The sequence below is a fragment of the Mustela nivalis genome (assembly GCF_964662115.1).
Source record: "Mustela nivalis genome assembly, chromosome: 17".
NCBI lineage: Eukaryota > Metazoa > Chordata > Mammalia > Carnivora > Mustelidae > Mustela > Mustela nivalis.
The window spans coordinates 14,994,089-15,018,137 of NC_139036.1; the positions used below are offsets into that span (position 1 = coordinate 14,994,089).

The window sequence follows — 24,049 nt, forward strand, 5'->3', positions numbered from 1 at the left end:
GGGTAAACAAACACAGACAGAGTTTATTACCACTAGACCTGCTCTGCAAGAAATAATCAGAGGCTCCTCCACGGTGAAATGAAGGAACACTGGATAGCAACCGGAGCTGCACAAAAAACTAAAGATCTCAATAAAGGCAAATACATAAGTAATATAAAAGTTACTATTATTGTAGCAATGGCTTCTAACTCCTTTCTACATAATATAAGAGAAATATATTTAAAAATTATTAGTCTAAAAGCTAGTATTATTATAACATCGGTGTGTAACCTTGCTTTATGTTTTCAACATAAGAGGCTAATCCATTTAAAAGTTTGCTTTGTGGAACAAAACAAAGATTTAGTTTTCTAATAACAACTGAAAAGGGGCATAAATAAAGTTGTCAAGCAGAATTTTTGTATATTATTGAAGTTAACCTGGTATAAATTGAAATTAGTGTGTCGTAACCTTAGGATATTAAATACAATCCCAATGGTAACCATGAAGAAAATAGTCATAGAATATATATCAAATGAAATTGGAAATGAATTTCAGTGTTTTAGTACAAAAAATAAATTAGGCACAAAAGAAGGAAATGAGGCAATAGAAAAGGTATAAGGCATACAGAAAATCAATAGCAAAATGACAGAAGTCCTTCCTTAACATTAACTACTTTAAATGTAAATGAATTAAATAATCAAGTAAAAGGGATTGGCAGACAAAAAGAGGAATTGACAGAATGGATAAAAAGAACACAATACAACTGTATGCTGTCTGCAAAAGACTCACTTTAGATCCAAAGACACAAACAGATTGAAAGTGAAAGGACAGAAAAAGATATTCCATGCAAATAGCAACCAAAAAGAAAACGTGTAGCGTAAGTAATATAGGACAAAATGGACTAAGACAAAAATACTACAAAAGACAATGAAGGACAGTATATATTTGTTCCAGGTTCGGTACAGCAAGAAGACATAATAATGATAAATATTTACATGCCTAATAACAGACTATCAAAATAAATGAAGCAAAAATGTACACAATTAAAAGATAGTTTTACAGTAATAATTAGATACTTCCATTCTCCACTTGTGGATATTAACACACTCTTAAACAGCCAATTAATCAAAGAAGAAATCACAAGAGGAGTTAGAAAATACTTAAAGCTGAATAGAAATGAAAGCATAACATACCAAATGTTAGGGATACAGTAAAATCAGTGTTAATGGAGAAATTTATAGCTATCAACTCTTACATGGAAAGGAAGGGAGGGAGGGAAAGAAGGAGGAAGGGGGAAAGATCTCAAATCAACAATCTCACTTTACAACTTCAGGTACCAGAAAAAGGACAAACTAAACCCAAAGCTAGCAGAAGGATAGAAATAATAAAGATTAGAGGAGAGATCGGCAAAACAGAAAATAAAAAATTATAGGGAAAAGTCAGCAAAACAAAAGCTGGCTCTTTGAAAAGATCAAAATTGACAAACCTTTAATAGACTAAGAAAAAAGAGAGAAGCCTCAAATTATTAAAAACAGAAAAGAAAGTGGGGACATTATTACTGATTTGAAGTAAACAGGAAGGATTATGAGTGTACTATGAGGAATTGTACACAATCAAATTGGATGATTTAGATGAAATTGACAAATTCCTAGAAACACAAAACCTACTAAGACTAAATCACAAAGAAATACAAAATCAGAATAGACCTATAACTAATAGAATTATATCAGTTATTGAAAAAAACAAAAACAAAACAAACAAAAAAACAACTTCCAACAGAGAAGAGTCCGGATCTGATGGTTTCACTGGTGAATTCTCCGCAACATTCAAAGAAGTAAGGCACCTGCCTGGCTCAGTCAGCGGAGCATGCAACTCTTGATCTTGGAGTTTTAAGTTTGAGCCCCATGTTGGGTGCAGAGATTACTCAAAAAATAATAAAAAACGGTAACACCAGTATTTTTCCAACTTTCCCCCAAAAACGTAAGAGGAAAGAATAATTTCTAACTCATTCTATGAGGTGGACTTACCCTGATAACAAAGCCAAAGACACTATAAGAAAACTATAAATCGGGATGCCTGGGCAGCTCAGTGGGTTAAAGCCTCTGCCTTCGGCTCAGGTCATGATCTCAGGGTCCTGGGATCAAACCCCGCATCGGGCTCTCTGCTCAGCGGGGAGCCTGCTTCCCCCTCTCTCTCTGCCTGCCTCTCTGCTTACTTGTGATCTCTGTCAAATAAATAAAATCTTAAAAAAAACTATAAATCAATATCCCTTATGAATATTGATACTAAAACATCAACAAAATACTAGAAAACCATTTTCAGGAATATATTAAAAAGATTATAGGCTTTAACCAAGTCAGATTTATTTCTGGAATGCAAGACGATTAGACGTATGAAAACTGGTCAGTGTAATACACCATATTAACAGAATGAAGAGGAATAACTACATGATCGTCTCATCACAGAAAATGTGTTTCAAGAAATTGTAACTTTTTATGATAAAAACACTCAGAAAATTAGGAATACTAGAAGGAAACTACCATAACATAATTGAAAACCATGGATGAAAAATCCACAGTGACCATCATACTCAACGGTGAAAGAGAGAAAGCTTTTTTTCTGAGATTAATGCCAAGGCAAGGATGCCTTCCTTCATGACTTCTGTTCAATGTAGTGCTGGAAAGTCTAACCAGAGCAAGAAAATGAATGAATGAATGAATGAATGAATGAATGAATGAATGACATTGAAACTGGAAAGGAAGAAATAAAATTATCTGTTTACAGCTGATGTGATCTTAGAAAACCCCTGAAGATTACACACACACACATACACACAAACACACACACCATCTGTTAGAACTAAGAAATGAATTTAGGAAAACAGCAGGATACAAAGTCAACATGGAATCATCAGTTGCATTTCTAAGCACTAACAATGGACAACCTGAAGGGGAAATGGAAAAAATGATCCCATTTACAATAGCATCAAAAAGGATAAAATACTTAGGAATTAACCGAGGAGATGAAAGACTTTATCACTGATCCAAGTCCACTTTCAAATAAAAGTGCACTGTCACAAATAGTGTGATTACCTTTTAAAAAAATAATCACACTTCTTTCCTGTCCTTATATCATTGCTATTATTCATTTCATTTATACTCAAGCACACACATACCAAATACGTTGTTGCTATTACTATTTTGAACACATTGTTATCAGATTAATTAAAAACTAAGTTTTTGTTTTACTTTCTTTTATTTCTTTTTTGATCCTCTGGCTGTTCATCTGTATCTTGTACAACAATCTGTATCATATACTGATACTGATCAGTTTCCCTGAGCTCTGGGAGCCATCTGGCAAATTATGAATCTGAGAAGGGGATCATGGGAACTTCCAGCACCTCTAGATGGTCAGTCCAAAGTACAAGGAGGCCTAAGATTGCACCTGCTGTGTAAAGGGGGGCAGTTTGGTCAGACTAAGTGTTTAAACTATGGGATCTGTACTAACTCAGGTTGTTAGTGACAGAATTGAGTCAGATGGGAGGACACCCAGTTGGCCTCTAGAGAGATGGAGAGTTCATTGGTGTGTGTGGGAGAAACCCCACACATTTGGCATCAGCAGCGGTGTTGGGAAACATGACATGGGGGGCTCCCTCTTGGGATAGATGCAGCTTGTGAGGTGTGATTTGGCTGGCTTCCTGGCTGGGCAGGTCCTGTCATTCCTGTCCTGGGTGTGCTGGGCCATCAGAGTTTGATCCGAGTATGGTCCTGTTGGATAGCAGAGGGTGGGAATATGGAAAGTGATTGGGCTTAAGTTTGGAATTTCTCACACCCTTCACTGCCACCCTCTCCCTGTCCCACCTGCCCACTCCTCCTGACTTCTTTTCCCCAGAATTTGTATCAGAAGTCGGGGTGGGGGCATTTATCCCTAATGGTTTGTTTTCTTCTGAGATGTGAGGGGACCACTTTATCCCTAGGAGACTGGATTAATAAACTCTGATCATCTCCAGCTGGGTCCTTCCGACTTGTATTAAATGATTTTTTTTAAGATTTTATTTGTTTATTTGACAGAGATCACAAGTAGACAGAGAGGCAGGCAGAGAGAGAGAGAGGGAAGCAGGCTCCCCGCCGAGCAGAAAGCCCGATTCGGGACTTGATCCCAGGACCCTGAGATCATGACCTGAGCCGAAGGCAGCGGCTTAACCCACTGAGCCACCCAGGCACCCTATTAAATGATTTTTTAAAGATTTTATTATTTATTAGAAAGATGGAGCGAGACCACAAGTAGGCAGAGCAGCAGGCAGAGGGAGAGGGAGAAGCAGGCTCTCTGCTGAGCAGGGAGCCTGATGTGGGGCTTGATCCCAGGACCCTGGGATCTTGACCTAAGCCGAAGGCAGCCGCTCAACCAACTGAGCCACCCAGGCACCCCTCAAATGATCTTTTGTTTCACGACATGCTTCTAGCAATGGCTTGGAAAGTGAGCACCTTCAGCGAGGCTAGTTGTCCGGAGATGATTGTAGTTGGGGAGGGGGCGGTCTGAGCCTGCCTGAATTGACTAGAAACTGACTTAATTGTTCTTCTCTGTCTCGTTTTGCATGTAATCTTTAAACAGCCTACCTTGGGTTACTGAGTAACAGGCACAGTTGGGTTTTGCGGGTCAGTGTGTTCCCAGAGGTGCTGCTCACTCATTAACACCTTCTGGAAAAGCGGCATGACCCTGTTAAACTCCAAACGCTGTGCAAAGCCACGGGCCACATCGGAGACATCCACCAGGCTCTGCAGAATGGTTTCCTTAGTGAGGACGCATCTAAGACTCTCTGGCTTCCAATGGAACCAGGGCCATCACTGTCTCCAACGGGGACATCCGGGGTCAAATCTGGATCTGATTCCCAGCTCTGCCCCTCCCATGGCCAGACGACAGACAGCTGAGCCTCCTGGCCTCCATTCCTCGGCCGTGATATGCTACCACCCACCCTGAGGGAGCCCCAAATGGGACAGCAGGCAGAAAGCCTAAGCATCGTCCTCGGTTCCTGGCAGGCACCTGCTAGACTTGTCCATCTGCGGACGTCCTGAGGAGACCACGGGGACCTGAACAGAGGGTCAAATGAGGGGGTTGGGATAGTTTCAGCTGGGCTAGAAAAAGGAAGCAGAGGGGCGCCTGGGTGGCTCAGTGGATTAAAGCCTCTGCCTTCGGCTCGGGTCATGATCCCGGGATCCTGGGATCGAGCCCCGCAATGGGCTATCTGCTGGGCAGGGAGCCTGCTTCCTCCTCTCTCTCTGCCTGCCTCTCTGCCTTCTTGTGATCTCTGTCTGTCAAATAAATAAATAAAATCTTAAAAAAAGAAAGAAAGAAAAAGGACGCAAAACATTTGGCAACATGTTCTGGGGCTGGACTGTTGTGGTGGGAAGTAAGCCACATGATTCAAGAGTCACCATTCCAAGTCCCCCTCAGTCCTCTCATGGCCCAGTGGCCATAGGATATGGTTCCGCACCACCATGGTGTCCCCAGAGGTGAGGCATCTGTCCCCAACCCTTCGTGCTTTTTATATAAGTGAAATACGGGGCGAGCCACACCTCAGGTAACAGCGCTTTCTGGGACTAATCTGGTTGCCTGTGGATGCACTGATCTCCCTTTATTTATGATTATTTATTTATTTATTTATTTATTATTTAAAGCAGGCTCTGCCCCCAACTTGGGGATCAAGCTCGTGACCCTGAGATCAGGAGTTGCATGCTTCAGCGACTGAACCTAGCCAGGCACCCCCTAAACTCCCTTTACTTTTCCCAAACCTACCTCTGAGTTTGGGGAGGCTGCCCTCCTCCAAGCCCCTTCCAGCTCTGCCCCTACACTCATGGTCAGGGTTGGCTTCCCACTGGCGGGGGGGTTGGGGGACACCCGCGCTGCACTTGGAAAGCCGTTTCCCGGCACGCAGTCATCTTGTGGGCTGGAGACGCCACCATCGCGCTCGGTTTAATGTTCAATTAATTGCCTGCCAGGAAGCCCTTTCTGACCTGGCTCGGCCCTCAGTTCCTCCTGCTCAGAGCCGGTGCTTGCCACAGGATGGTGGCGGACAACTCCACCGGCGACCCCCATGCTCCCGGGCCGCAGCTGAGTGTGACTGACATCATTATCATCACCTTGTATTTCGCCCTGAACGTGGCCGTGGGCATATGGGTGAGAAGCCTGGGGTGGGCGGCTGGCCAGGATGGCACTGGGGTGTGGGAGCCAGGCTGAGTTGAGGCACACCTGGAGTCCGCTGGGGTCCTCCTCCCAGCCCTGGGGTGGATTTGTCCAAGACCTTGACCAAGCCACTTTGCCTTTGGGCAGCGGCTGCTCAGGCTACAAGGGGTGGAAGAGGAAGTCCTCTCTAACGTGCAGGCCTAGGGAGAAGCTCCCTGGGCTTTTGTGCGGCTGACAAACTGGGGACCCAGCGTAGCATGTCCTCTTCCTGGCCTCCATCCCTCCTCCGTGTCAGACGGGCTTGAGGGGCGAACATCTGTCCAGTTGTTCCCCGCACCTGCTGGGTCAGGCTCCAAAGAAGGAGAGGCGCACACAGAGCCTGAGGATCTTTATTTTGAAAATCTTGTTGTCCGCCCTCCTCGCCTAGTTCCTAAGCCAGTTTCTTTCACTTTCAATGAGAAAGAGACATGATTTAGGCCCTCACAGACTGCAGCGGTAGTGAGACCCCTCCTAGGCGGGTCCTCTGCTTATCGCCCAGCCCCCACAGCCGCAGGGCAAAGGCCAGCCCCATTTATGGATGAACCCCACCGCTTTGGGATCTGGGATTTACCCAGTGACCCCCATGTCCCTGCACATAGGGGAGGCGTTCCTCCCGTCTACTCACAATGCAGACCTTGGAGGCCTTCCTGGTGAGGGAGGTGAGCACCAAAGCCAGCTCTGGTTTTGCAGAGGTCAGATTCCTCCTCCTTGTCCCCAGAGGTCCCCAGAGGTCCCCAGGCCAGCATCCCTGAGCTGTGATACACGATGGCCTCCATCTACTGGGGGGAGAATGAGAATCCCTTCTTCTCTTCCCTGGCCCTGGTTTAAGACTGGGAATGTGACCAGGCAGAAGACTGGTCACATTCCCAGCTCTGACCTCCTAGGAAGTCGCTCAGTATTCTGGGCCTTGGGGGTCTCGATCTAAAATTCAGACACACCACCTACTTCATCCCAAGCCCCGAGTACCTGAGTCAGAGGCGTTCTCCCACCTGAGGTGCCTACAGGGGCACGGACCTTGCCACCGCTCTTGGTTGAATAGCAGGAAGGGTGTGAGTGGTCCTGGTGTTGCAGGGGTGCTGGGGGTGCTGATGCTGGGGGGGCGGTGCTAGGGGTGCTGGGGCGGGCAGCAGCAGTAATTGCAATTGATTCTTCAGTGGTGGAATCGTAGACCACAAGCCGCTCAGGGCTAGCCCCCGCTCTGCGTCCTTGGAGTCAGTCCCTTGCTGCTCTGGGCACGCCTCCTCAAACACACCATGCGATGCAGGCAGCCCACTCTCCTGGCGGTTCCAAGGAGCACAGGAGGCCTGTGGATGTAGAACTCTGCTGTCAGCCATTCTGTTTCTGGGAGAATTGCTGGCTGGGAGTTCAGAGGAGGGGGCGCCCGCAATGGAGGCTTTCGGGATGAGCCAGGGGCTGGAGGTCAGCAGGATCTGAAGAGGGAAGAGGAGTGGGGTGGGGAATTTAGCTGGAAGCTGCATCTAAGGGACCGTTTGGGGCCCCTGATGCCCTTTGCCATCTGGTGACTGGGGCCCATCTGCCTCGCTGCCTGGAACTCACCTCTCCTAGCTTCACCTTCGCTTGCAGGCTGGTGCCGTGGCCATGGAGCTGTGGAAGTTCTGGCCTGGCCCTCAAGCAGGCCATGCGGGCCCAGCCTGGTGCTGCTGGCCAGACGGCTGTGAGTGTCGGCAGCAAAGAACAGAGCTAGACGAGGAGTGAGTGTGCTGGAGCTGGATCGCACAGTGATCAGATGCAGGCGCTCATCACCCAAATGCAGACAGGACAAGCTGGGTTGGACAGGTGCACCTGCAGAGGTGCTCTGACAGTGGGGTTAGGAGAGCCCGGGGAGGGCCTTTAAAGAAATGTTCCTGGACAAAGGACCTTGCGCTGAGCCTTTGCACCTATTAAGGTATCTGTTAACCAGTGACAGAAAACCTAGATCAGAAGAGCTTGAACAATGAAGGAAATGTAAGGATATCCGTCTTGGAAAGTCCAACGATAGATAAGGCTTCAGGCACAGTTGGATCCAGGGGCTCACAGTATCAACAAGGCTATGGTGCATTTCACGTTGACTTTCACAGCTTCCATCCGCGTGTGGCATTGTCCTGAGCCCAGTGTCCCACATGGAGGAGAGATGCCCAGCCTCTGCTCAGCCTGGGTTCAAATCATTTACTAGCCACTTTTAGCTGTGGAAGCCTTGGTTTCCTCATTGGTAATATGGGGATGATCATAGTTCCTACTTCATGGGACTAAACACTTCATACAGGTTAAGCACTGGGAACCAACTCTATGGCTGTGGGGCCCTCGGTGAATATTAACTAGGTACACATGGCTGCCAGTGTCCCCAGAGCTCCAGCTTCCTCCTCCACCTCCTGGGAGGCCAGGAGCAGTCCACAGCTGCCCTGAATCAGGTGTGACAGCTAAAGAATGTGATAGGGTCTGTGGCTTTAAGTGAGTCAGGACTCCTGGAGTGGGAGCCTGGGTTGGGACCACTCAAGCTAATTGCTTAGAAAAATGAGACCCCTTAAGGAAAGAGAAAGGCAAGAAGGAGGCAACTGAAATGCCCACCATATCCTTGAAAGATGAGAAAACATGTTAGGAAAAATCACAGGGCAAGAACAGAGCTGCTCTGGAAGTTGCACAGTGCACAGCCTACACTGCTGGATGTGGCCATCCTGGCCAAAGCCATGAGAGCCTTTAGATAGTACTGCATTCAATGGGGCCAGGTCACAGCTCAAAGAAAGTAATGGGAGCTCAGGCAGGAGAGGCAAGCAGGACCCATTTCAAAAGCTTTGGGTGACAGATCCAGACAATTCAGACAAATCATCTTAAATATGACGGTGTGTATGTTTGTGTGTGTATGAGGTTAAAATCAGGTAGAAGGAGGCCTGTGTATTGATTGAGATCATGTGATCCAGTCTTCCATTAGGATATGTATGTTGTGAAAAAGGAATGCAAAATAACAGATCTAAATACAGCTGCTGGGTCCTTCTTTTCACACTTCTCCTTTTCTCGAGTTCACATCTTTTCATTTTCTCCTGTCCAGACAGCACTAAGTGAGGCCTTGAAAAATCCATAAAACCACTCATCAGACACTTACTAGGTACCAGACACCATCGTCAGAGTGTTACTCCTATTAACTCATTAAACCCCACAGAAGCCTGTGAGGGAAGAACTTTTATTAGGGCCCACATTGTGGGTGAGGAAACCGAGGCCCATCAGTGAAGTAACTTGCCCAAGGTCACACGGCCAGGAAGCAGAGGAGCCAGGATTCGTTCCCAAGCATTCTGATTTCAGGTTTTTTTTAAAAAAAGATTTTATTTATTTATCTGACAGAGAGACACAGCGAGAGAGGGAACACAAGCAGGGAGAGTGGGAGAGGGAGAAGCAGGCTTCCTGCTTAGCAGGGAGCCTGATGCAGAGCTTGATTCCAGGACCCTGGAATCATGAGCTGAGCCGAAGGCAGACGCTTAACGACTGAGCCACTCAGTGCCCTGATTTCAGATATTTAAAATTATATTACAGAGCACAAAATTCCATGCTCCAAACAAAAGGTATGCAAGAATCCTTGACTGATAATTCTTGGAAATGTATCAGAGATGAAAATACTAGAAGTAAGAGGGGTGCTTGGGTGGCTCAGTTGGTTAAGAGCCTGGCTCTTGATCACGGGTCGTGATCTCAGGGTCGTGGACTCAAACCCTGAGTCGGGCTGCATGCTCAGCAGGGAGTCTGCTTGGGATTCTCTCTCTCCCTCTGCCTCTGCCTCTCTCCCCACACCATTCTATCAAATAAAAAAAAAAAAATCTTGGGGCGCCTGGGTGGCTCAGTGGGTTAAAGCCTCTGCCTTTGGCTCAGGTGATGATCCCAGGGTCCTGGGATCGAGCCCCGAATCGGGCTCTCTGCTCAGCAGGGAGTCTGCTTCCCCCTCTCTCTCTGCCTGCCTCTCTGCCTACTGGTGATCCTTCTCTGTCAAATAAATAAATAAAATCTTTAAAATATTAGAAGAAATCAAGGGCCAAAGGGTTCTCAGAATCCTGGGCTCAAAGTCCTTACCAAGATGCAAAAATCTCTGCTTGGGGCTCCCGGCTGGCTCAGTCAGTAGAACATGCAACTCTCGGTCTCAGGGTCATGAGTTCAAGCCCCACATTGGATACGGAGGCGACGTAAACCATGTTAAAATATATAATTCGCTGGCATTTTGTACAATCACAGTGCTGTGTAACCATTACCTTTATGTGGTTCCAAGACTTTTTCATCACCCCAAAAGAAACCCCATACCTATTAGTTATCATTCCCCAGCCCTGGAAACCCCTGCTGTGCCCTTTGCCTTTAAGGATTCACCTGTTCTGGATGTTTCCTACCTGTGGAATCCTACCGTGTGTGGCCTTTTGTGTCTGAATCCTTTTACTTAGCAGAAAGTTCCTGAGGGCCGTCCATGTCATAGCAGGTGTCAGAAGCTCATTCCACCCTGTGGCTGGGGAATATTTCATTGTGCGGCTAGACCCCATTTTGTGGGGGCATCTGGGCCTATCCCCCTTTGGGCTGTCGGCTACTCTGAACATCCAGGGACCAGTTTTGTGTGAACCCAGTTTTCAGTTCTCTCAGATGTTGGAGTGCAATGCTGGGTCATCGCGCTAAGGAGGTGAATGTTGAACGTGAACGTGGAAGTCTTTGGGAGGGCCCACAGGCTGTTTTCTGCCACGACGGCCCCATTTTACATTCTCTCCAGTGTGTGCCAGGCTCCAATGTCCGCCTCTGTTCTTACAGTCCTCATGCCGGGCCAGCAGGAACACGGTGAGAGGCTACTTCCTAGCGGGCCGGGACATGACCTGGTGGCCGGTGAGTGCACTCCGACGCCCCCAGCCCCTCCTTTCAGGGTGTGGGGGATGAGGGATGCCCCAGGCAGGCACTGAGGGGACAGGTTGAGGCTGGCAGGGAGACCCCAAGCTGGGAGTGTCGGGATGCGGTGCTGGGAATTGTGCAAAGTGTGGGGGTTTGGGAGGCTGGTAGGGAGGGCCCAAAGCTGATTCCTTTTCCTCTCTGTCCTCCAGATTGGAGCCTCTCTCTTCGCCAGCAGCGAGGGCTCAGGCCTCTTTATCGGACTGGCGGGCTCGGGGGCGGCCGGGGGCCTGGCTGTGGCGGGCTTCGAGTGGAATGTGAGCTGCCGATGGGCAGGGTTGGGGGGGTGGGGAGAGGGATTGGCACCCTAAAATGCGGTGGATAGGCCTCCACTGGAGTTTGCCCTTGGCCCAGAGGGCAGCTCCCAGGAACTCCGGGCGGCCAATGTCTAGACAGGTGGAGTTCCAGGGAAAGGTTGGTCTTCAGAATGCCAACTGGATAGGAGGGGAGCTGTTAGTCTTGGCCTGGGGCCATCAGTGTACAGGCACACAGAGAGGGAACGAGGCCATATCAGGTTCTCCTGGCAAGCCAGGCCTCCAGACCGCTGGTCCTGGCTACGTCTCTAGAGCAGGACTCGGGGGAGAGTTGCACCTGCTGTCCTCACCCTGCCTCTGTCCCCCTCAGGCCACGTATGTGCTGCTGGCTCTGGCGTGGGTATTCGTGCCCATCTACATCTCCTCGGAGGTGAGTCCACTCGCCGCTCTCAGGGCTGGGCTGTTAGTTCAAATGACGTGCCTACCAACTCATGCAGACAGGTCCCTGAGGACCTCAGCCTGGGGCGCTTTGCCTGCCAGTTTCTACTCCCCAGCTTGCTGTATCTGGGCAAGGAAGCTCTGACTACTTGAGCACATGGGCGAGACACCGCTGGGCCGCACAGCTGGGTGACAGCGCTGGGCGACACGATCCCCGACTGCCCACTCCCGCAGCCCCAACTGGGTGGTCCCTGCCTCCGTGGCTACCACTTGCTGACTCTCTCTCCATCCGTCACGGCTGCCTTCCCCACCCAGCTGTGCCAATAGTTCATTCAGATGCATCGCCACAGCCCCTCCAAGCTTGTCTCTGTCTCTAGTCCCAGTCCCAGGTGCTGGGGCGGTAATGAGTGGGCCTGGCCTTGTCCTTGAGCAGCTCTGGGTGGGATCTCAGAGGAGTACCTAGCCCCTGCTCCCGTGTCTCCGCCAGATTGTCACCATGCCGGAATACATTCAGAAGCGCTACGGAGGCCAGCGGATTCGCATGTACCTGTCTGTCCTGTCCCTGATGCTCTCCGTCTTCACCAAGATATCGGTGAGCTGCACCCCCCGCTTCTGGCGTCCAGCCAGCACAGCCTGGAATCATCCCTGCTCCAGGGGCCCCTCAAACAGACCTGACATCCTCTCATCTGTCTCTTGTTCAACAGCTGGGGAAACTGAGGCCCAGAGAGGGACAAGGACTTGCCCACAAAGTAAGCCTGGAATAGCTGGATTAGGGCTTCCAGAATGTTGGTTGGGGGAGCTGGCAGTGTTGGGGGCAAAGCAGGCCTCCTGATTCCTGCTTTGCTCCAGGCAGAGATAGGAGGGTGGTCACCGGTGGGGGCGGGGGTCAGCAAGGAGATGAGCCAGGACTGACCACTAGGGGGCGCTGAGAGCCCCTGCGGTCTCTGGTTCAGAAGCTGCAGGGAGCCCTCCTGCGGCTGGTCAGCTCCTCAGGTTGTGGAGCTGCCCTTGTGGGCACTCCTGGCCGCTTTCCCTTGGGAGCCTGGACTTGGTCCCCCCGGTAGGGTAAGAGCAGAACACACCCCTTAAATGTCCATCTAGGCTCACTTACTAGGGCTCCCCTTCTCTGAGCCCCTCATTTCACAGAAAGGGAAACTGAGGCCCAGGGCGGGGAACTAACTTGTCCCAAGCTTCCTGGTGACTTCATGGTAATGCCATGTCTTCTGGCTCTCACTCCTGAGTCCAGGGGCACTCTGCCCTTGACCCCCGAAGCCATACAGCCTCCTTCAGCCCGTTTCTGGAAGGACTGGGGAAGTGGGGACCAGGGCCCGAGTCCTACATCAGTCTGCTTCTGGCTGGAGGCAACCAGACAAGAACACGAGCCTCCGTCTGCTTGTTCGTAAAGAGGGCTGGCTGTGCCTGCCTCTCACGGCGTCTGTGAGGGGGGTGGGGCTGGCAGGTGGGGTAGAGGAAAGTGGTCAGGGAGGCCCCCCAGCTCCTGCTCCGTCCCAGCCGCCTCCTGGAAGCCAGAGCCACAGAAATCAGGCAGACCTGGCCTGGGCCCTCCAGGCTCTGGGTACGGCAGGAGGCAGGTGAATACACAGGGAATCACACACACACCCAAGCAGGGGCTGTTAGGTTGGGCTCTAACAGGGAAAGGGACACTGACGGGGGAGGGGAACAGAGGCCAAAGAGAGAGATGGGTGGGCGGTGGAGGATGTGTCCAGGAGACAGTCCGGGTCCAGAGGCCTGCATTCTAGGTGTCTCTAAGTCAGACGCTTCTGAGACCAGAGAGGAGACAGTGTGAAGACCTGGGGAGTGGTGGGGACTGGGCAAACCAGAGACGGTCATGCTCCCGGATTCACACAGAGCAGACCTGGTGCCGCATTTGGCTCTTGGGCTGCTAGCTTCCCAGTCCTGACCTCAAGGGCTGCAGTGGGAGATTGCCAGGAGCCAAAGGACCCAAGGACCCTGGGGGCTCGAAGCCGGGGACCGACAAAGTCAGCTTTGCACCACTGGCTCTGACGCCTACCAGTGGGTGGACTGGAGGGGGGAGGAGCGAGAAGGGGGAGTGCCTAGTGGGGCCCTGTGGGGCCAACCTGTGGACACGGGTGGTCTCTTACCGCACCCCCCCATCCAGCTTCATGCTGTTACTGATCGACTGTGAGGTCGCATGTCGCTCAGGGCAAGCTTCAAGGGGGTGGCCTGGGTGGGACTCCACAAGGGCTGAGTGTTAGGAGGGGACGTCCTAACAGAGATCTCACCCTGCAAGCCGAGTTTACAGATGAGACGATTGAGACCTAGAGAGTGACCTTGACTTGCTCAAGGTCATGGTGAATCAGGCGGAGAGCAGAGTTAGAACCCAGGCCTCTGCCTCCCAACCTGAGGCCCCAACCTCTGCTCTACAATGCTGAAGCCGGCCTGGACTGGACGCATGATGGGGATCAACTGACCCTCCTATAAAATGGAAAGCAGTCCACCAATGTCAAGGCCAGGGCCCTAGCGCCAAGGCCAGGTGGCCAGATGAAGCCGAGAGGGGAAGCAGAAGGAATGCTAACTGCCTTGGCTTGGTTTGGGCGGGATGGGCCACCCTGGCTGATGACTTTGGGCTGAAACTGTTGGATGTGCACGTGCCCAGGTGGCTTCCAGAGGCCCTTATTGCGCCGGGCCGAGCCCTGGGAATGCCCCAGTTGTCTGCACGTTCAGCACCCGCCCCAGCTGCAGTCTGTCTGGTCAGAGACCACAGGGCTCACTTGCTCCCATCCCTCAGACCACCACCCTGACTCTCAGATGGGGTCAGGGGCCACAGAACCCATCACTGTATGGCTCTGGGCTAGTCATTCAACCTCTGGCCAATAGAGAAACATGGCACAATACCCTAGGCCAGCGGGAGTGAAGGCCGGCAGTGGCCTCCAAGATCCCCCAAGATGGGGCCCCTGCTGCCTCATGCGCCTGTCCTGTCCCTCTCCTGTCACACTACATCATTCCAACCACCCTGGCCTCCTTGCACATCCATGAACACACCAGGCGTGATCCTGCCCCCGGGCCTTTGCATTTGCTGTGTTCTCTGCCTGGAACCTTCTTCCCCTGGATATCTACATGGCTCGCATCTTCATCTCTGTCGACTCTTTTCATTTCACCTTCTCAGTGATGCCTGCCCCTACCTGCTTTCCCTCTTTTTCATAGTCGGACTGTCTTCCGGTATGCTGAATAATTTACTTAGAATGTCTATTGTCTGTCTCCCCCGTTTCTTCTCTCTGCTCATTCCTGATTCTCTGGTGCTTCTAGGTGCCTGGCATACCTCATGGGACTGAAGGAAGGGATATGCCAGGGGCCAGCTAATTCTTTCTGTGAAGGCCCAGAAAGTGAGTCTTTTGGGCTTTGCAGGACATATACCTGTCCCTCACCTTTGCTGCTGGAAACACAGTACCGAGGCCTGTGACTGGATTTGGTCTGGGGACTCTGCTGTGCCCACCACCCGTGCACATATGTAAATGTAGCTATTTGAGCCCCCTACTGTGCGCTAGGCCCTGTGTGAGCCCTGGGTGATGGACACATTCCTTACAAGGGGCTTAATGTTCTCCACAGATCAGTACACAGGCCAATATACTCGTAACAGCGAAGTGTGTTTAAGACACAAAGGCGGGGCCAAATTCTAGAACAAGGAGAGCAGGAGCAGAGGTCAGGTTCCCTTTGGAGAGAGGGGTCTGCGTTGAAAATGCCAGGTCTGCAGCGGCAGAAGGAAGGGGTGAGGCTGGAGGGCAGGGAGCTGCTGAGCCCGGGGAGGGATGAGTGAGGAAGGGGACTGGACAGGGCTGCCTGACGGGTGGCACAGGGCCTCTGGGGCTGGCTGGCTGGATTTTTGGTACTATGTGCTGTGGAAATGCAGAGAACTTGATTTGTCTCTGGGCAAGCTGAGTGTGGGAGGGGCCCGTGAGGGGCTTCCGGAGGGAGGGGGCAGAGGGTGGGGACAGTGCACGCGGGAGTAATTTGGAGAGAGCACTGGCCAGTGGGTCGGGTGCAGGGAATGTGGCAAAGGTGAGAACTTTCTGGAGCCCTGAAGGGACAATGATAGCCTCGAGGGAGATGGGCAAGGTTTGGGGCAGGGCAAGCTCCCTTGGAGGTCCTGCCCGCCCTTCCCCTAACTTCCCTGAGGGCTCGTCTCTGTGGAGGGATGGAGGAAGCTGGGCCTGCGGCCGTGCCCTGTCTCCTGCTTCCCCATTTTCCAGATAAGGGCCACGGAGGCTCCGGAGGCTCCATGACCTGCTCATGGAGGACCAGGACCCAGACGAACAGGGAGGGACACAGACCCAGCCCATGTGGTTCTGGGTTTAGGGCTCTTAGCTTGTACCCGGGTGTGGCTCTCTTGGGCCCACAGAAGACGGAGCTCGGGCTGCAGGAGAGGTCAGACTGGGCTGGGTGCCATGGAAAGTTCCTCGCTGCAACTCCCTGGGAGCCTACAGACAATCTGATAGGCACTGCAGCAGCAAATCTTGACTTCTCGCTCTGTGGGGTCCCGGAGGGAGGACAGCAGCCAAGTCCCAGGTCCACACCTCTGCCTGTTGCTGCTCCGGACACTGGTCCAAGTAGGCCTTGGGGCCTACTGCCATGGAAGCAAGTCCCTGGGGAGAGGTTAGGGGAGCAGTACCCGGGAAGACAGTTCTGGAACATGGGGCACGTACATGGGGCTGCCCAGCGCACAGGGACCTGGTCAGCCAAGGCCCAGGGGCAGCAAAGTGTGTGGTATGATGGCCAGGCCGGGGTGACCAGAGTCACCTGGGCTGAGAGAGATAGATGCTTGGGGCCTGAAGGCCAGAGCTCGGGGCTCTTCTCTGAGGACAGCCTGGGTCCAGAGAGGGGTCCTGAGTGCTGGCTGGAGGACTGAGCAGGCACGAGGAGGTGCTGCTGCTTTCTAGAGATTTCCTGTCCCTCTTCTCCTGAGAACTCCAATATCGGATACCTGTCAGGGCCTGGCCTCAGGAAGTCCCTCCCTTCCCCAGGCCTCAGTTTCTCCTCTGGTCTGATGGGGCAGAGGGCTTGAGGAGTCCTTCCTGCTCTGACGTTCACAACCCTGAGCTTCTCTGCCTGGGCTGGAAGTAGACACACTCTGCCCAACACGCACGCACGCACACATACACGCACACACTCACACTTTCACACCAACACCAGCAGCCAGAGTGGGGTCCACTGTTCTCCTGAAAGCACCGTGTCAGAGTCTGCACTGGCTGATCTCTCCGAGAGAGAGTAGAAGTGCAGGGAACCCAGGCTTTGGAGTGAGACCCAACTTTTGCAGGCTCTGTGTCCTTAGGGCTCAGGGTCTGGGGGAATAAGAGGGTTCACAAGCCGACTGGGCAGTGCTCGTCAGACCTATGGTGGGCCAGGCACTGCGGTAGTTCGAAGGGGCCTGTGCCCCCTGGGCCTCGTGCTGAGTGGTCCCCCCCACACACGGGCTCTGCTGACCTACTGCCTTGCCCAGCCTTAGTCAGGAGCCCGTTGGCCCCAAAGACTGTATTTCAGGTCATGTGCTCTCTACTGATTAGGCCCAGAATGGCAGGTCGGGAAATTCAGCATGGTGGAGCCCCTTGTCAGGCCCCTAGGTCCCACAGGACGGAGTCCTGTCCCACAGGACAGGCGGGGCTGGGGAGTGGAATGAGGGTTGTAAGGCTTACCCCAGGAAGAGGACTCTGGCCCCCCATGCCGCCTGGAGTCCAGGATGATAGCAGCTGGGTCCAGTCCAGCCCCTGGGACCAGCCTCTGTGTGACACATGGCCCTGGCCTTGGGTCCAACCCCACCGGAGGGCAGTAAGCAAGACTGCCAGCCTGTTCCCCAGCCTGCCCCCCAGAACACATCTGGTCTTTTTCCAGGGCTCCCTGGCTAATGGGGAGCAGAGATTAGGGGCCACACATAGATGGATACTGGCCTGGAGACCCATTTCCTGAGGCCCATTCGTCTTCTTGCACCTCCCTCAGGAAGCCCTCCTGGATTCCTCCTCCACATCCCATGGCAGGGGGGCCAGACTCAATGACAACACTGCTCCTCGGTGGACAGGGGCCACTTAGAACTTTATTAACATTAGCAACATTCCCTGCACACCGCTGGTCCACACCCAGGACCTCGCCCCACCTCACGGGGGTGCAGGAGTGGGGGTGGGGTGTCTCTCCCACCTTGTTCACGGGGCACCGGGGCCACACGTCATGCAAGCAGTGCCCAGGCTCCCGTAGTCCCCTCGAGCATCCGCACAGTTCCTTTCCTATTCCCCAGATTGACCTGTATGCAGGGGCACTCTTTGTGCACATCTGTCTGGGCTGGAACTTCTACCTCTCCACCATCCTCATGCTTGCCATCACGGCCCTGTACACCATCGCAGGTACGGCGCCCCGGCCAGGAGTGGGGGCGTGGGGAGGGCCTGGAGACAGGGGACTCAACCACCAGCCAGACCACCAGCCAGCCGGGGCACGAGCACGAGGCAGGGCCCCCCTCCCCACCGAGAGCTGGCTCTGCGGGCCCACCTGTGAAGGGCGGGGGACACATACCGTGGCACAGCCATCCCTCCTCCCTTGAGCTCCCCCATTTCTACCCGCAGGAGGTCTGGCTGCTGTGATCTACACAGATGCCCTGCAAACACTCATCATGGTGGTGGGGGCTATCATCCTGACTGTCAAAGGTGAGAGGCTGCGGGCTGGGGGCTGAGTGGGGAGGGCTGTGGCAGCAGACGGTGCTCCGGGGCTGCCGTGCTGGGACCCAGGTGCCAGCGCTTGGGGGGGGGGTGCTCATGAGCTCAAGCCCCCCCGGAGAGTCGGCACCCTTCCCCCAACCTCCGCCCCTGCGGCAACCTCCCCTGGGTGACCCTGGCTGCCCGCCCCCTTCCCACCTCCACTGCCTAGCTCAGAGTGTCACCCACCCTGGGCTGGCTTGGGGCTTGATGGTGAGCAGGGGGCCGAGGGCAGCCATGCACACCATCAGGAAACCACAAAGCAGCCTGGGCCTCTGTGCCAAATGTTATTACCATCACGTGCGTAATCCCGAGAAGCGCAGCTACCGCCGCTGGCAGGGGCAGGGGAGGAGGGAAGAGGGTGCAGACAGGTCAGGGATCCTGTCTGAGAATGTGGACGAAGCTTGCAGGTCTGCCCTGTTAGGTAGTGACCTCCCTGTACCTCTGCAATCCAAGCCAGAAGGATTACCCACAGGGGCAAACAGAGGTCTTTCAAGCCTCGTCCAGACTTGGACTGGAGGATCCCGTGGCCCGGCAATTTCCGACGTTAGGATAGCGCTTGTGCATCTGCTCTGAGGACCCGCCCGTGCCTGGGCTCCAGGCGGCAGTAAGCCGGGGGCCAAGGTCCAGGCAGCAGGCTTCCAGCTTGGGAAAGGCAGGGGGAGAGGGGCATAGAGCAGGTGGATGAGACAGTCTTGTGTTTAGACTTCTGTGTGTCTGCCTCCTAACAGGCCAGGGGCCCACGTCCCTGGAACCCCTGTGGGAGAGGAAGCCTGGCGGCCAGGCCCTGGCTGGAAATGGGGGGAGTGACTGCAGACACAGCAGAAGCCACAGATGGGCTGGGGTGTGGCCACATGGGGCCCTTGACCCTGAGGTAGACGGGAACAGTGGGGGAGTGAAAGTGGTCTGGTCTCCAGGAAATGACTTGTGGCCCGAGACCCAGCTGGCTGGCCACAGGGCCCTGGTCAGTCCCCTGTCCCCTCTGGGACTCGTTCTGTTCTCAGTGCTACATGACTGCCGGGCCTCCTCAGCTCTGCAAAATCATATCCTTCAGAAGCCCCAGGTCAGGACTTTAACACTTCAGACTCCTTGGGAAGGTCCTCGAATGCCAAGAAAAAATACTTTCGTTCCCTTGAGTCCACAGTCTGAAGCTTGTCAGAGAACCCCTCGCCCGAGGCCAACGAGCATCCAGGGGCCAAGAGGACACTGGGGTGTCCACGTGCAAAATGCTTATTTAATAATCTTACATTAAATACAAATAAAACAGTCATTTGAATTCCCCTGTTTTTTGTTTTTGTTTTTTAAACCCTCTACCCTCCATAACTTTCCAGACACTGGGAAAGGTGAATGGGAAAAAGTCATGTTTGATGCCTTGGGAAGTGGGGGCCTGGAGTCAGGGCCACCAGCCACCAACCCGTCCCTGTCCTGCCCTGATCCCTCTAGCTTTTGACCAGATCGGTGGGTATGAGCAGCTGGAGGCAGCCTACGCCCAGGCCATCCCATCCCGGACCATCGCCAACACCACCTGCCACCTGCCACGGGCAGACGCCATGCACATGTTTCGAGACCCCTACACCGGGGACCTCCCATGGACGGGAATGACCTTTGGTCTGACCATCATGGCCACCTGGTACTGGTGCACAGATCAGGTGAGTGTCAATCCAGTCCACCCTCCGCCTTCTGGGCTGGTCTCTGGAGGGTCCAGGCGGCCCAGCAGCCTGACCCTGGCAAAGCCCCACGGATACCTGCTTGGTGAGTCTGGGCTGGGGCAGAGGCCTTGGACCGCACAGCTCCAGGCCCAGGGACCAGGTGCTAGGGGTCCTTGCGGTCCCGCGGGGCCTGAGCCCTCCGTTTGGAATCAGAGGAGCCCCACTGGCCACTGCCCGTCCTGGCCTTCAGGTGCTTGGACTGGGACAGTTTGGAGTACGAGATTCCAAAAGGGCTTGGCTGCTCCTCAGGGACCCTGCCATCAGCCTGGGAGCTGGCATTTCGGGCCGGCCTTGGGGTCCCGGGATCGGCCAGGGTGCGGGGCATGGGGCCCCCCTTGATCTGCCAGGAGTATGGGCTTGTTGTGGCCGGGCCCGCTTTCCTGGTAGAGCTCTGGGCGCCATCAGCAGCAGGGCGGTACCGCAGGGATCCCGAGGTCCTCATCGGCCGCAGGAAGCCATCTTTCTCTCTGGTCCCTGAGGCAGGGACCCTATAGTGGGGGATGGGCTGGCCCTAGGAGAAAAAGAGCAGAGACAGTGAGGAGACCCCTAGGGCTGGGGGCACGACGCAGACAGCACACCTGGGTTTGCCTCCTGGCCTTGCCACTCACCTACTGTGGCCTGAGACAAATCTGTTTCACCACTTTGTGCTTCAGTTTCCCCATATCCTATGGGAATATTCCCACCTTTTGTGGTTACAATAAGGCAAGTTCCTGCTGTGCCCGGCCCAGCTTCCTCCATCCACAAAGGGGGCTGGATGGGTTTGCTGGAAGGAGCACCTCAATCCCGGCCAGGAAAGTTCTGTTGAGCGTGGGGGGCTGGGTCTTCTTGAGTCTGACTCTTGCTCTCTCTGGGCTGTGAACACACCAAGGGCCCATGGGCAGTTCCAGGCAGCCCCTGGTGGCGAAATTCTTGTGGAGCAAGAGACAACCATCTCGCCTCTAGACCTGGAGTCCCAAGGGCCCCGCCATGGGACTGAGGCCAGCCGGCTACTACGGATGAGTGAGGGGAGGCTTCCCTGCAAGGGAGGCCTGACCAACCCCATCCCCAGGCCACAACCCCGAGGCCCAGATGGCAGACCTGGATCTGGACCCACAGTAGAGTGACCTCCCCTGTGGCCATGGCTCCCGTGGCCATGGCTCCCGCCCCAGCATGGGGAGTATGCAAGCGGGCTCAGCCCTGGCTCTCCCTCCCTGAGGGAGAGGTCGATAAAGGACCGTCTCTGGGCTGTGTCAGCGGGAAGTAATCCAGGACAGGAAGCTTCAGGAACCTTGGGAGGCTGGGCCTCAGTTTCCCAGGTGTAACATATTCCCGTCTCACATGTGGGCCACCGGCACACACACTGACCTGACAGCAGGTGTTTGCCCAGCATCTCAGGAGAGCGGAGGGCCCGCCTGTGCTCCTTTCCCCAGGACACCTGTCATCTCCCCACTCAGCACGGGCCTGGCCGGACACTGCCATTTCTGGGCACGACCTCAGTCAGATTTTGCCTTCCCCTGTCTGGCCTCATGGTCAGCACTGGATGAGTCTTAATGCCTGGATAACAAGGTCACACCAGGGAGCTGAGGCAGGACGCTACTGACCCCAAGGCGGTCCCGAGTACCACTGACACTGGGGCCTCACGGCCTGGCCTTACTTCCCTGTCATCCTCCCACTCGGGCTAGGTCTGCTTGGGGGATGGCCAGGCCTTGGCCCAGAACCCTCACAACATAGGTACCTTTGCCCCAGACCCCGTGTGTCTGGTCCTACTCTGCCATGACCCTCAGCAGCAAGCAAGGGCTTTGCAGGACGCCATCCCACCACCAGGCCAGGATAGCCCTCCGAGACGCCCAGTCTGGTCGGCACCAGGAGGTGGTTCTGTGTGCTGGGACCCCAGGGCTTGTCACTGGCTTTAGACTTTTTGCTACCTCCTTGTTCGTCCACAGTGTGTAGCTGACGCTCTCAAACTCAGGAACAAGCAAACCCAGGCCCAGGAGGCAAAAGGCCCCATGGGCAGCGAGTTCAGCCGCACTCCTCCCTGACCTCGGTAGCCCTGTCTGAGCACCCTTTGTCAACAACCAGGCCGGCTTAAGACCTTCCCAGAGAGTGGTGCCAGGGTCCCAATGCTCCCCTGTGCTGCAGCTGACCTTGAAGTTGCTCCCCAAGGAAGTCTGAACTCAAGGAACCCGTGAGCAGCCAGGCACAGGCTCGTCCACCACTCTGTCCTGGCAGCAGCCCTGTGGGTCAGCGGTGGTGTCCCATCCTACAAACAAAGTCCCAGGGGCTCGGGGACTTCAGTGGCCAAGCGGGGGGGAGTGAGAGCTGGCTTTGGGCCGAGCCTGTGCTGAGACGTACTGGGGAGGCAGTAGCCCGCTGACCCCCCAGGAAAGGTCCTCCTGGTCTTGCTGCTCAATGCTCACTCCGCTGGAGTGGTGAGCCTCAGCTTTCCCAGCTGCAGAGTGGGGTTACGGCAGCTGCCCTCCCTGCCTCCCAGGGCTGGCCACCATGAGCACAGAACAAAATGATGGGATTTGATGTGCGGGGGTTTTAGGGAAATGCCTTCTCCCATGAGGAGTGCAGCCATAAGACATCAGAGGGGAAGAGTCTACAGAGAGCTGCATCTAACCCCCTCCTTGTCCAGACAGGGAAACTGAGGCCCAAAGTGAGACAAGAACTTGACCCAAGTCAGAGGCAGCTGTTGGAGAAGCAGGACTGAAGTCAGCCTGACACACTTGGGGTCACCACTCCAGTGCCCCATAATGACTGTCCTACCAAGAACTGTGTCTTAGAGGGAAATGCAGGCAGCTCTGCATTCAGCCAGCATGTTTGGAAAATAAGTTCAAAACCACAGACCCTTATTTCTGAACTGCAGGTGGTGACTTCAGCTGCAAAACATACATACTTACAAGCTGCAGACTGTCCAACCCTGTGAACATACTAAAAAGCACTGAATTGTACCATGTATGTGGTGAGCTATATGTGAATTCTAGCTCTGTGAAGCGGTTTAAAGTTACACTTAAAAAAAAAAATACAAAAGAAAATCATGTCAGAGCTAGGAGGGATCTCAGCTGCCAGGGGTTCTGATGACCTGTCTCTCCTCCCGTTCTGCAGATCTGGAAACTGAGGCCCAGTTAGGCTATGTCTAGGGCTCCCTGAGGAGCCGCACTGAGGCGGCATCTGGCATCCCTCCACTGCCTGACCACAGGCTTCCCTGAAGCCCAGGGTTGGAAGCTCCAGCTCCTGGGCCAGTGGTGTCAAACTGTCATTGTCAGCATCTGCTCCCGGCACGTGCAAGACTGTGGCCGCTCTTGTGAGGGCGTGGGAGATGGGGTTGTGGGGAGGCGTCCCCCAGATACCATCCCACCCAAGGTGTCCTCCAGCCCTGACAGCTGCCACTGTGGCTGGCCAAGTGGGATTCAACCCTTCCCCACTTGATAGATGAGTGAGGAGACCAAGCAGGAGTCCCGGGAACAGGACGGGCTTGCTTCTGGTGGGAATGCCATCGGGGGTCAGGCTCAGCTGTCTCAGAAGCTCTAGGGCTAGAGGGACAGCATCCTATTTCCACCCGCTCCCTCAGACACAGCAAGAGGAAAGCCCCCCCGCCAGGCTCCCCTGAGGGGAGCTGGACTCACCCCCTCCTCGTGCCCCCAGGTCATCGTGCAGCGGTCGCTGTCCGCCCGGGACCTGAACCATGCCAAGGCCGGCTCCATCCTGGCCAGCTACCTCAAGATGCTGCCCATGGGCCTGATGGTCATGCCAGGCATGATCAGCCGCGCGCTGTTCCCAGGTAGGACAGGCACGGGGGCGCTGGGCCGGGGCTGCACGGGGCCCGCACTTCTGGGTCCTGGACCTGCAGCGGTCACCA

General features: G+C 53.9%; 3 protein-coding genes across 16 annotated transcripts in view; 1 reads left to right on the top strand and 2 right to left on the bottom strand.

The window, feature by feature from the left end:
• Window positions 1-2,291: 2,291 nt before the first annotated feature.
• LOC309851542 (uncharacterized protein) lies at window positions 2,292-8,420 on the bottom strand. 12 transcript variants are annotated; one of them, XM_082706905.1, is made up of 5 exons: window positions 7,756-8,419; window positions 7,213-7,628; window positions 6,824-7,028; window positions 6,497-6,509; window positions 2,292-3,746 (listed from the first exon to the last, which is right to left on the bottom strand). In XM_082706905.1, the coding sequence occupies exons 1-5, from the start codon at window positions 7,837-7,839 to the stop codon at window positions 3,556-3,558; spliced, it is 909 nt and encodes a 302-aa protein (XP_082563031.1). In that variant the 5' UTR covers window positions 7,840-8,419; the 3' UTR covers window positions 2,292-3,555. The 12 variants fall into 12 exon arrangements, 2 of the variants coding, with proteins under 2 accessions (XP_082563031.1, XP_082563032.1); XR_014304815.1 differs by lacking the exon at window positions 6,497-6,509 and having other exon boundaries at window positions 6,833-6,977; window positions 7,165-7,628; window positions 7,756-8,420; XR_014304816.1 differs by lacking the exon at window positions 6,497-6,509 and having other exon boundaries at window positions 7,165-7,628; window positions 7,756-8,420.
• SLC5A10 (solute carrier family 5 member 10) overlaps window positions 5,989-24,049 on the top strand; it is a 58,835-nt gene continuing 40,774 nt past the window's right edge. Inside the window, exons 1-10 of one of the 2 annotated variants that reach the window (XM_082706897.1) lie at window positions 5,989-6,153; window positions 10,963-11,034; window positions 11,247-11,351; window positions 11,719-11,778; window positions 12,274-12,378; window positions 12,491-12,535; window positions 18,049-18,154; window positions 18,371-18,451; window positions 19,943-20,148; window positions 23,836-23,971. In XM_082706897.1, coding sequence (XP_082563023.1) covers window positions 6,040-6,153; window positions 10,963-11,034; window positions 11,247-11,351; window positions 11,719-11,778; window positions 12,274-12,378; window positions 12,491-12,535; window positions 18,049-18,154; window positions 18,371-18,451; window positions 19,943-20,148; window positions 23,836-23,971 — 1,030 coding nt within the window. In that variant the 5' untranslated portion in view covers window positions 5,989-6,039. The remainder of the gene's footprint in view (window positions 6,154-10,962; window positions 11,035-11,246; window positions 11,352-11,718; window positions 11,779-12,273; window positions 12,379-12,490; window positions 12,536-18,048; window positions 18,155-18,370; window positions 18,452-19,942; window positions 20,149-23,835; window positions 23,972-24,049) is intronic. The other variant, XM_082706898.1, reaches the window with a different exon arrangement.
• FAM83G (family with sequence similarity 83 member G) overlaps window positions 17,825-24,049 on the bottom strand; it is a 33,326-nt gene continuing 27,101 nt past the window's right edge. For both annotated transcript variants that reach the window (XM_082706895.1, XM_082706896.1), the window contains exon 6: window positions 17,825-20,719. In XM_082706895.1, the coding sequence (XP_082563021.1) occupies window positions 20,312-20,719 (408 nt within the window). In that variant the 3' untranslated portion in view covers window positions 17,825-20,311. The remainder of the gene's footprint in view (window positions 20,720-24,049) is intronic.